Genomic DNA, 12,206 nt, shown 5'->3' on the forward strand with positions numbered 1-12,206 from the left:
ATTCGTGGTTGGTATGGTTTGGTGGGGGGGGTGGGGGGAAGTGCGTCTGGATTTGAATATTATGCCCTTTCCAGCTAACTCTCAAAAGTTTTACTTAGTGACTTAAATATCTCAACAGTGTACTTCATAGATGAAATGTATACATGACTGGGGAAAGTGTGGACTGCAGCTGGGTCTAAGGATTCCTGTACTCGTCCCTGTGCTTATGCTACTGTCATGTTATAAAAAAGTAAGCACCTTGCCTCTTAAACCCATTTTCTTTTGTTCTTTCCCCACCAATCTGTATGCATCTTGGGTTTCCACTGGTCCTTGAACATTCTTGGACTAAACCTGCCTCTGCAGTCTGCCAGCTCTCCTCCTCACTAAACGTGCTATGACAAGTACAGCCTTTCCTCGAACTCTCTTCACTGAAACTGGTTTTGCCATTGATTTTTTTTATGGGTGTTTTTTTTTTTTTTTTTTTTTTGGGTTTGGTTTGGTTTATTTCCCTGCCAGGTTCTAGGCTATGCAGCCATTTCTCCTCTTTCTTGATCTCCTGCTGGCTTCAATGATTACCACAGTTCCTAAATTTCTTCCCTCCTCTGCATTTTAGCGCATCCTTCAACTTTCCTCATGGGGTGATTCTGGAGATTTCTCTTGCTGAGTCCTATCTTTCTTCATTCAGTCTTTTCTCCAGCTGTCTGCAGTCGTTAAGTGCAGATACCAGCACATTCTGTTATTTTGTGGGCCGGAAGCACAAAGTTATATTCATGTGTGTCTCTTTCTGAGTTTTTAATTAACTTTGTATCTTTTCATGATGTGCACTCACGCTTGTCAGTGTCTTCCTGTACACTCGTAATCCTCCTTGGACAATTTTGTAAATCCACTACCTCTTTTTATTTAAAATATTTCTTGAGACACGTTTCTGTGAAGATAACAAATTTTGTAGTTAGTCTAGGCACAGTAGCCATAATTTTACTGTTAACGTGTCATGTTCAACTCCATGCTAGTTATCATTTGTGGCCATAGCCTTTCCTTCTGCAGATGAGCCCCCAATACAAATTTTTCAGTGCTTAAATACTGTTTTGCATCAACAATAGGAGATTATGCAAGACACACACAAAAAGAGAGATGGAAACCTCCACTGTGTTTTGAAAGCAAATGGAAAATTAATCACATTTGGCTGCTTCTATTTGGGTACATCATTTTACTCTTGGATATGCAGATATTTAGGCAACCTTTACCTGTGTAATGATTTAGTAACTCATAGGCAGTTGTTGCTAACTAGATAAGCACACTAATTTACTAGGAAAGTCTAACCTTGCAGACGTGTTTAAAGGAGTGTGACTTTGAAGTTCAAATTATGCTAAACCTTGAGTCTAAGTTCGTAATATATTTAAGATACAATACAGTGAGGTGCATAAAGGCACATAAGGTAGCTGATCTGACATAATTTTAATTAATACTATTTCTCATTATGAATGGAATTAAATTTATATTTCAGTATAAGGAAAGACTAGATGCAAGATAAGTTTTAAAAATATATATATAATTTAGGTCATTTGTGACATATTTGACTGTCTTTTCAAAATCTCCTCTTATCCCACTTGACTAAATAGATAGTCTTGTTGATATCAGCTGATCCTGACTTGCTCACTTTTGTTAATGAATTCTATCTCCCTTCCTAAATCGCCTGGGCAACTTTCTGTGGTGTGCATTCAAAGAAAATTATTTTGAACCTTGAACAGTTTCTTAGAGCTAAGAAATTGTAGCTCAAGTATTCTGATTTTCTTTGGATCCTTATGGTAATCGATGGTGTGAACTAATTACAGTATGGACCTATCAAGTGATGATAATTTCTGTACAAGGAATTGGCTTACATTCATTACAAGAACTTATCTGTCTTGTTTCTTTTTAATCCTGCAGATGTATTTGGTGATTTTTCCAGAGGGGACTCGTTACAATCCAGAAATACCAAAAGTCATTGCAGATAGTCAATCATTTGCTGAAAAGGAAGGTAAGCAAAAGAAGTTTTGAAATCATTCTTTTGTTACGGTGTTAACATATGTTATATAAAATCGTTATATAATATGAAGATGCTCTGACCTTAACTGGATCATTAAGCCTGCCTGATTGATATTTAAGGGTTAGAATAGCGTAAATCAATGTTTCTCTTACTACTGTCGTGGTTCAAGCCCAGCTGGCAACTTGGAACCACGCAGCCGCTCGCTCACTCCCCCCCTTTTCCTTCCTCCCCCCGCTCCCGGAGGGATGGGGAGGAGAATTGGAGGAATGTAACTCCCACGAGTTGAGATAACAGCTCTCCAGTAACTAAGGTATAATACAAATCACTACTGCTACCAATAATAATGATAAGAGGAATAACAAGGGAAAAGGACACAACCGCTCACCACCTGCCGACCGATACCCAGCCCGACCCGAGCAGCGATCTGGGCCTTCCGGGTAACTCCCCCCAGTTTCTATACTGGGCATGACGTGCTGTGGTATGGAATACCCCTTTGGCCAGTTTGGGTCAGGTGTCCTGTCTCTGCTTCCTCCTGGCTTCCCCTCCTCTCTGGCAAAGCATGAAACTGAGAAAGTCCTTGGTCAGAGTAAACATTACTTAGCAACAACTAAAAACATCGGTGTTATCAGCATTGTTCCCAGACTGAAAGTCAAAACCACAGCACTGCACCAGCTACTAAGAAGGAGAAAAAATGACTGCTGTAGCTGAACCCAGGACACTACAGAGTAAGATGAGAGTAGCGTATATGCAGACATTTCATGCATTTCACATTGTGCAAGACTATTAATTCTTACGAAAGCTCTCTTTAGTTTCTGTCTATATGTGCGTATTTATGGACACTTTTTTTCTTGCCCTTCAGGGACATAAGAATTACCTACACTGGATCAGGGCACTGTTCTATCTAAGGTGACATTACAATTACAGTTGTTACTTGATATAAAGAATATTTTGCATAGAGATTGTTGTGCCTTAAAAGTCTTCCATCACTTCATTTCCAGTTAGTGTTAGTAGTACCATGGCTTTTTGGTTTTGTTCCTCTCTCACTTTCCACTTTCACTCTTCCTTGGTTGTACTTTTTTCTATAGTTGCTTTGATTGTTGGCATTGTCTCTATAACCACAGACGGAATTACTTCAACTTTGGAAAGACTTGCAAAAAATATAAGGATCCCAAGCCTTTTCATTTTTTCTCAGATCATATGCACAATACGTGTAAACTTTTAAGTCCAGCAGCTCCATGAACACGTTTCCTGGTTTTGTTTTTTCCTGTTGACCAAAAGTTAAATAATTCGCTCTGAAGATAAAGAATAACAAATAGGTCTGGTAAATTCATTTCTGTGACACACTGAAATGAATTCACAAGTCTATGAATCAGCCTGTTGATATCATCAAGCTATTAAGTATTGTTAGCTCTTGTCCAAAAGGATATATGCTTTTCTTCTCCTCCTTGGGAAGAATGGAATTCGTTTGCGTGTATGAGCAGGAGAGCTTAAATCATAATGTATTTATTCATTGCTTCAGTTTCCTGTCGGAAATGAAAGTCAAATGTTTCATTTAGGCTGGTGGTTCTTTGAGAGTTTAGAGGGGGTGTTTGATGGGGTTTTTTTCCCCCCTTCTCCTCCTTTTTCAGGGAAAAGAAAGGGCTCTTGTCATTACTGTTTAAATAAACTTCTTAACTATATCTCTACAATCTGCAAAACAGTAAAACACTGCTTTTGTGCTTTTAGAGCATCTATTCATTTCTTCTAGTGTTTTTTGGTGGGTTTTTTTCCCATTATCAGACTGCTTTTATTTTCTAAGTTACTCCTCTTAAAAACTCTCAAGACAAATACATGTTAAACAAGAAGCATCTCCAATTCTAGTTCAGAATCCTCTTGCTCTGCTTTTCCCCACTGCTGAATTCTTTTGGTCTCTCCTCAACATTTTGTATGGAGAGAATGGGAAGCAGTCTGCGTGGGATGCTGCTTCCCTGCATGTTCATGCAGAGGCTGATATTCTATGATTCACTTGACTTAGAACATTCCTTGTACAAGCACGCTGAGAAGCAGAGGTGGCTGACACTGAAAGCTGCGTAACCAAACTACTTTGACAGCTAAGAGCCACATGGCATATGCCAGGACATCAGCAGAGGTGCGAGGATGGGGAACTCTGCATGGCCGCCAGCAGGAGATGATGATGAGTCCCAAGGGTCCTGCTCTACAGTGCTGCTGGCCCTGGCCTGTGGCTTCCACCCAACAGACCCAGTGCCACCACAGTCCTGACTGCTGGACACGTGCTAGGGCTGCACCATGGGAACCATGACAAAACCCCTCACCAGTTGATGGTGTGTAGACTGAGTGCTGGCCGTGCTCCTTGTAAGAGTGCGAGGGCTGTTATGTGATACTGCTGAGCTGAACTAAAAACACACAACTGCTTGCTTGTCTGAAAGATCCTGGAGACTTCTTATTTCTTACAGTATTAGGAAAGATAGTAATGCCCAGCAGTTCTGCCAGTCAGAAGAATGTGGACGTACTGTACCTTGCAGTTTAAAATGTGCACTTCATTTCCTCATGGGGTTATAAAGATGTCTGATAATTTAGTCTTCTCATCTTAGTATATTTGTTACAAAGCACAGTGTGTCAGCGTTGGCTTTACAAACATGTAGGAGATTTTTGTGCTTCTTTTAAGAAGAATTAAACTTCAAATTGATCTTAGGATCGGAGATGTTATACCCAAAGATAACAAAACTATTCCTAGAGCAGAAGCATAACTCATTTTTATCATGCTGTCTGAAATAAATTTTTTACATAAATGTGTTTATATGTTACAGTAGTTTTTCAGAGAGGAAGGTTTTGTGGTGTTTGTGTTTACTTCTACACTCCATGGGCTGGATTGTCTTCTAGAGAAGGTTCATCGGTTGATGCAGAATTATTGGGCTGAACTTAATTACCTGGTCTTAGAGTGACCAGCTGATGAGTTGCGACTCATGTCTTGATGTTCTTTTTAAGTAAACACCAGTTTTGAACACAGTAACTGCCTCTTTACAGCTGGTCCTAGGACCAGTTCAACAAAAATAAGTTAAAAAAAAAAAAAAATATATAAAAAAAGGAAAAGCTTAGGTTGACATCCAAAGGAATATTTTGACCTTTTGCTGGTTTCAACTATTACGCCTTTCTTCACTGATAATCTGTTTAGGAATAGGATGGAAGGATATCACACAGCAAAAGAAATTAAAAGTGATTGAGGTCAGCCTTGAAAGACAGGCAACTCTTTTAAATACTGATAATACTTCATGTTACAGTTTATTCTGCCATAAGACTTGCGTTCTACACAAAATCTTGACTCGTAGCAAGAGCAAGTGGTTTTCCTCATTCTGAAGCAGAGGCAAATCAAACACACAAGGTAGATCCAATATATCTGGGTATGAGTAAGTTGAGACTGAAGGCTATAAAGCACAGAGAAACTTCCAGAGAAGGAGTAGGGCCATGTACTTTTTTACTATTTTTAGAAAGAAATAAATGGTATAATACAGTAAAAAAATAAATCCATGGACTGGTCTTTCAAATTTGTCATTAACTGCCTTGCCAATTTCAAGTTCAATGTACTGCCAGATTTTTATCTATTGAAACCACAGAATGCCAAAACCATCTACCAGGAAAAAGTGATAAAATTAGGGCATTAATATTCATAGTTTTCGTGTTGGATACTGACACATATGTATCAGCGTTCAGCACTGATACATTTGAGACATTAAAACTCCACTCTAATTAATTTGAACTCTATCGTAAGTTCTGTCCACAGTTGTACTCAGTAATGCTAGTACCCTCAGAAACTGAAGATTACTCATCCTACATGTCTTACAAGTGGCAGAAAACGCCAATCAGATCAGATTCTAACCCAGGATAGAACGTTTTAACTCAGAATACATTTGTTAGTTTGCATTGGGAAAGGAAAAATACGCTTCCTAAAGTTCAAAAACAACAACAAAAATTACCTGTCTAAAACTAAGTTGCTTGGTTATTTGTGAAAGGATTCATGCAGGGGTTATTCATAGTACAAGGTAAATTCTGTGGAGTTGAGAAAATTAGTCTGGTATTTGTCTTTGTTGGCCAAAATAGCAATATTTGCTGGGGTTTCACAGCCACAGAAAATGACAAAAGCAGTGTGTGCAAAGATGAAGACGTGTCAGGTTTTCTCATTTCTCTTGGAGACAAATGAAACCCCCACTTCCAAACCAATGGGGATATGTGCCATGTAGTTGGATTTGAACCTGATACACCTAGTTATCCTCTCCTGATGAAAAGTAAGTGTTTGTGTGAGGTATTTCAGCAATTGCTACCAGGACAAGTGCTCTCCTTTTGTGTTGTAGTGTGGTTGGTGACTCATGTTTTCAGTGGGATGTCTTGTAAGATTCTCATAATAAAATTAAATATCTCACCCTCTACTGTCTCAGAGATCTAAGAAGATGACAGAATATGTTTTGCACCTTGTCTTCAGAGCCTTTGCCTTCTAATTTCTGATATTTAAGTATAGAATCAGTAATCTTATCTTAGAATCCATTGTAGTTTTCCATTGTATGGGAGTAGTCAGCTACGTGATTCCTGGTATGAGTGACTCCTTTTGGGCTACAATCTATTAGTTTAGGCATTTAGAAGTACAGCGATTCTTCCACACTAGTCAGTGGGCTTGAGTTGCTGGGTCCAGGGAATTATAATTTGTAGGTGGCACTCATATTTTCGTAGGGATTTAACTCTAATTGTGTCATAACATTAGAAGTGATAATTATTATTTTATGTATTTATTTCAAACTGTAATTCTTTTAAGGCTGGTTCTTTTTGGTGGTAATGGACTATAGAACAGAATTTCTATAAGGCCCACAAAATACATCATTATAACTTTTCGTACAGCTTCTGGTATAAAATCCGTTCCGTTTTATACGATCCCAAAATATATATGTGTAGATTTCTGATAATTTCCTAGTAGTTAGACCTCTATAAAGTTCCAAACAACCACAAATTTCTCAGGTTTAGTAGAATATTAATTTTATCCAAATGTTAATAAATAGCATTTTAAAAATGTGAAAATAAATAGGAATAATCCAAAACCCTCCTACTCCTAATGTTACTAACTCTGAAAAGTCAACGAGAACTCGGTAGGAAGCTTGTTAAATTTAACTTGGCTTGCTTTTGCTGAATGAAGACAAAACAATCTTCCCTGGTGAAAAGCATTCATGGAATTTTGTATTAATGTTTGATTTCTAACAAAGGTCGTTTAACCAAGCAAACATTTCAGGTATTCGTTTATTATCTCCTTTGTTTTTATGCAGAAAAGTTGGTTTTTAATGCTAAGTTTATCTTGACTAGTATCATGCTTTCTGCAAAGATGTTTGTACATGCAGGATATGCTTATCTCAAAATTGCTTTTACAGGTCATGTAAAAAAGAGGTATTTCAACTAAGCTAATCGAAAATGCTTCCCTTCTAGATCTTGGCATTGTTTTTAGATTGTATTTTGAAGCAATCTGATGTATTTAATATCCATAAATGTTATTTAGAACTGTCTCTACAGAAAATAGCTTTTTTCCACATACTTTCATATAAGCAGGCTTGATGTAAAAGTGCGCAGTGAAATGTGGAAAGGAGAATATAATTTTAGAAAATAGTGGGGTATAGACACTGAGTAGCATTTGAGAGAAATACCATTAGGATGCAGAAGGGATTTCTGTTATTAAAAGTCATCCTTAGGGAATCAAGTTTATGAATACCTTGTATTTATGTAGATACCCATCACAGAAGAAAGGGTACTCAAGTGTGGTGTCTCCCATGTTTTTTTGTGGGATGGTCATAGTCTTCTTGAGGGTGTTACTTGCATTTCTGATACTTCAGTTCATGGAAACAGAAAACACTTTATCAGAGCATGCAATTTTTTAATACTGTCATCAACTGAATCCTATTAACATAAATCGATGGAATACAAATGGATTAGCTCTCCCACCATATGTCATCTTATAAGTCTGACCCTGTTTTTAATAAGTAAGGCTTCGATCACTGGAGGCATTCCAGAAGGCTCGTGGGAACTCAGTGCTGGATGAGTACTTGGGATACCCCATATAACTGCAAAGCTTTCAGTCTCATACCGCTAGTACGCACACATACACATACCAAAAAAAAAAAAAAGAAATCTCTTGAAATTAATTTTTTTTTACCCTGCTTTCTATTCTTTTATTACTGTCAAGTAACATGGTAACTCTGACATCCACTTTCAGTGAGCACATAACTTTTGTTGCTGGAATGTGGTAATGCTAATGTAACACGTGTAGGATAGTCTTCATTTAGAGATACTTTGCTTTTTTTTTTTTTTTTTCTTTTTAATTTTAAAATGTGGTGTGTGCACATCAGGGGTACAAATATGACCAGTGGAGTCCAAGTCTGAAAATGTAGATGGCCTGCCTGCATGAACAGTTCTTTGAGTTTTTGGCTTGCATGAAGGAAAGAGAGAGATCAATCTTCTCCATCGCGTTGTACTCAGCTATTATATATGTAACTTCACCCTGAGAGGTTAGATAAATTATGTTTTGTTTGGTGTTTTTTGTTCTTTTGTGTTTAGGTAAAAAAATCAGCTCTATAGATGTTAATGATTCGGGCCTTTGTACATCCCAAAGGGACCCAAACAAAAACCTTACTTTATTTTGTTCAGTTTTCTTGCAGACTTTCTGAAGTAATTCAACATCTTACTGTAGTCTGGTAAACAGATAATATTTGCAGTACCATTGCTCATTGTATTTCTTCAGATTTTCACATTATTTTCATATTTTTTAAATGTGTTTATCATTTGAAAGCTAACTAAAGCAAAGCTATAGCATTTTAAGGTAAGAGTATTGCATTATTAGGAATCTAATTCATTTTCTTTGGCATTTAAAATAAAATCTCATGACCTCAAATACTTCGACAGAGAGTTCTAACTTAGTATTGCACAACATTAAAAACAGTTTCAGCACAGTGTGTTTTGTGAATTGGATGCAGGCAGCTTGCCAAGGTAACTATACTGTAACTACTTGGGTTTAAATTCTGTTATGTTGATTTTAGCAAAGATCACCAAGTAATCGCAAGAATGTGTGGTTAATGTTTTTATAAAACAGATTATTTAAAAGGATGTGCTGAACTCCTGGTGTTTCTGCATATTTGTCATGCACTGGAGTGTTTCTGAATAATGGATTATGGAATTTATTGATTTTAATTAGATGCATATTCATTTTGTACTTAAACCTTCAAGAGTTCACTGGTAGCACATGGAGTAAGAGGGGCTTATTCTACAGTTCTACTTCACAGATTTTCACTGGCCATCTTAATCACCAAAATTGCCCATGGATTCAAAAAACTCAGCACAGAATAGTCTTAAATACCTAAATTAATTAATCTAGAGGATTCAGTTCTCACCGAAGTCTGTTTTCCCTTTTTCTTCCCCACAGTAACAGTTTGGTTAAGGGGAAGATGAGTTGGGCAGGAAAGGAATGACAGTGTTTTTAGAAGATGTTTGGGAATTTGGCTCAACAAGAGTTGCATTGAGTGTAATGACTACAGTAACATCATTGTTGACACCACACTAGAATATTCAGTGCTTCATTTACAGAGTAAACATTTGGAAACATAACATAATTAGCTGTTTGATGTAACAGTTCACAAGCTAAGAAAATACTACCACCATGTTATGCTTCAAAATATTTATATAATCCATATAACATTTTACATAGACAGTTATCACTGTTGCTGGTAAAGCTTAGAACAATGATTTCAGAGGGAGAGCTAGTAAATAACTTTTTATCTCTGTGTTCAAACAAGGTGATTATTAGCAAATGTTAAGAAATCAGGATAACCATTTATACTGAAATTTTCAACTCTAAGAATGTTAGGGCGATTTAGAGACTAGCATTATCTTACAGTGTTCAGTAGACATTTTCATAACTTTAGATTGAAGTATGCTTTGCCCAACAAGGGAGAGACATTCAGTACAAAATCAGGACATAATATCTTTTGAATTGATTTTGCAGGCAAGAGAGATATCAAAAGCAATACCACACTACTTTGGAAAAAATTCTGTTTATTTAACAGGAATCACTAGCACTAGTGGATGATTCTTTAAAAATGGGCTGAAGAGTAAGCTAGTGAAAAATAAGGATAGAAAGGAATAATGGGCATTTTTTTCTGATACTTCTCTTTGAGAAAGATACTCATCTTACAGCAAAATAGTGAAAATTTTTGTGTAATATGCTTTTTTTTCCTGGAAGCACTTTCAAGAAAGTGTGGAAGAGCTGTGTTCAGATCATGAAAAGGTTTTGGGATTTTTTTGTTTTCATTTTGAAAGTCAATGTATATTAAAATTCTGGAAATAGAATAAAGTTTGTACTTTTGAGCCCAGTGTATTTGAATGTTCTTAAGTATGCTCTAAGTGGAAGTGGTCAGCTGAAGCAACCATGGATATGAAATACTGTTAAGACTAGCAGAGTGCTGTTAGACCTAACATTCTTGTGTCCTTGATGTACCAATCTCTGTGCCTTGGCCTGGATAGTTAAAGACAACAGTTGATTTCTGTGACTATGGATTTGTTACTAGCCAAGTCAATTGTAAAAGGCCATCCACAGAGAAACAGAGATTTCTTCCTTGCTGTTGGTTCTCAGTGCTGTATTTTCTCCTCCCTTCTTAGTTTTCCACTGGGGTGGTGAGTTGAATCAGCTGGTGGTAGGGAGGTGCCAGAGCCATTCAAGGTCAGCAGCAGGAACAAGTGGGCAGAAAAGGGAAACAACTGCAAGGATAAAATGGAATGTCCTGGTTTCTGTAGCAATAAGTCATTGCAAGCTAGCATCTATAGTAGAAAATAAAGAAACACATTGAAATTTCTGATAGCATGGTAGCTTTGGAGAAATGTAGCACCCTGTTTAAGCACATGTAGTTCAAGACTACTTTGTTACTATAGGGCAGCGTTAGGATTCAGTATGTTGACAAAATTGGTTTGTCCTTTGGAAGTAAAATGCTGGATGGGCATTAGGTGTGCTTAAAATTATCTGTGCTTACTCCTCACTTACCAACTCTGTTTCTGGTACAGAATTTCAGGAGGTGATGTCCTGTGCATTTAGTATTTCTGGGTTAATTTTCTCTTTTTTTTTTTCTTTTTTTTTAAGTATTTTTACCTCAGATAAACAAACATAAACAGGAAAGAGAAGTGCTCTCATGAGCACTTACGCTTATGAGCCACGTATGCTTATGAACCATCCCTGCTTCTACAGCAGGGCCTGTAAAAAGGACTCTTCTGTTGAGCAGCCTTTTTGTCATTAATATCCTTTAGGATTTCTGTTTCATCTTGTACATGTGCTCAGTAGAGCATATGCAGTGTCCACGCATGCACGCTCTCTCTCTCAACTGAGAACTGAGATTAAAAATAAACCCTCTGTGATTTTGAGTTGAGTGCTGAAGTTCCTTCTCATGATGTTCCTTTTGTGAATGTAGTCTAATTTACTTTCACTATAATTAATTTTTTTTCCCACTCTAGGACTTGCTATACTAAAGCATGTGCTAACACCACGCGTGAAAGCAACTCATGTAGCCATTGACACAATGAAAGACTATCTGGATGCAGTGTATGATGTGACTGTAGCCTATGAAGGTACTGTGGACCACAAAGGGCAAAGAAAACTGGCACCATCTATGACAGGTGAGTGCTGCAGCCATATGTTTGTTAATACACAGAACCAACTTCAGGTACTTCATAACGCTATGAAGATAATCTCCACAGTGCTTCAACCATCTTACCATACCTTGGTAAGGCAGTGTTCATCAGTGACTAAGCTTTACAATAGTTACCTGTGGCTTCCCTTCCCCTTCAGAGTATATTTCCATAGTCAAATTCTGCATGCAAGTGCTCTTGGGACTTAAAATGAACTTGGGACCATAGGCAGCAGGTGCCATGTACCTTCGTATTTCTTCTAGCACTAGGATTTGACATCATCATAAATTCTCTCTCTTTGCCTCTGCTGTGATACATATGTGTACATGTGATCCAATTGCTGAAATGGATGCATTTTAAAGGGAAAATACTGTAGTAACAGTACACATACCTAGTAACATTACACATACCTAGTAACTTTACAAACACTTAACAGCACTTTGTGCAAGTTAGCCTCACTTCATTTCAAACCACATACAGCCCATTTAGAGAACGAGGGAAATTAGTA

General features: G+C 37.3%; 1 protein-coding gene across 1 annotated transcript in view; it reads left to right on the forward strand.

Annotated features, from left to right (window-relative positions):
• AGPAT5 (1-acylglycerol-3-phosphate O-acyltransferase 5) overlaps positions 1 to 12,206 on the forward strand; it is a gene marked incomplete at its 5' end in the record, with an annotated part of 36,984 nt that overhangs the window by 10,621 nt on the left and 14,157 nt on the right. The window contains 2 exons of the mRNA XM_010020410.1: positions 1,906 to 1,996; positions 11,525 to 11,686. Of these exons, the coding sequence (XP_010018712.1) occupies positions 1,906 to 1,996; positions 11,525 to 11,686 (253 nt within the window). The remainder of the gene's footprint in view (positions 1 to 1,905; positions 1,997 to 11,524; positions 11,687 to 12,206) is intronic.

Source organism: Nestor notabilis, unplaced genomic scaffold, assembly GCF_000696875.1.
Source record: "Nestor notabilis isolate BGI_N333 unplaced genomic scaffold, ASM69687v1 scaffold8958, whole genome shotgun sequence".
Classification (NCBI taxonomy): Eukaryota; Metazoa; Chordata; class Aves; order Psittaciformes; family Psittacidae; genus Nestor; species Nestor notabilis.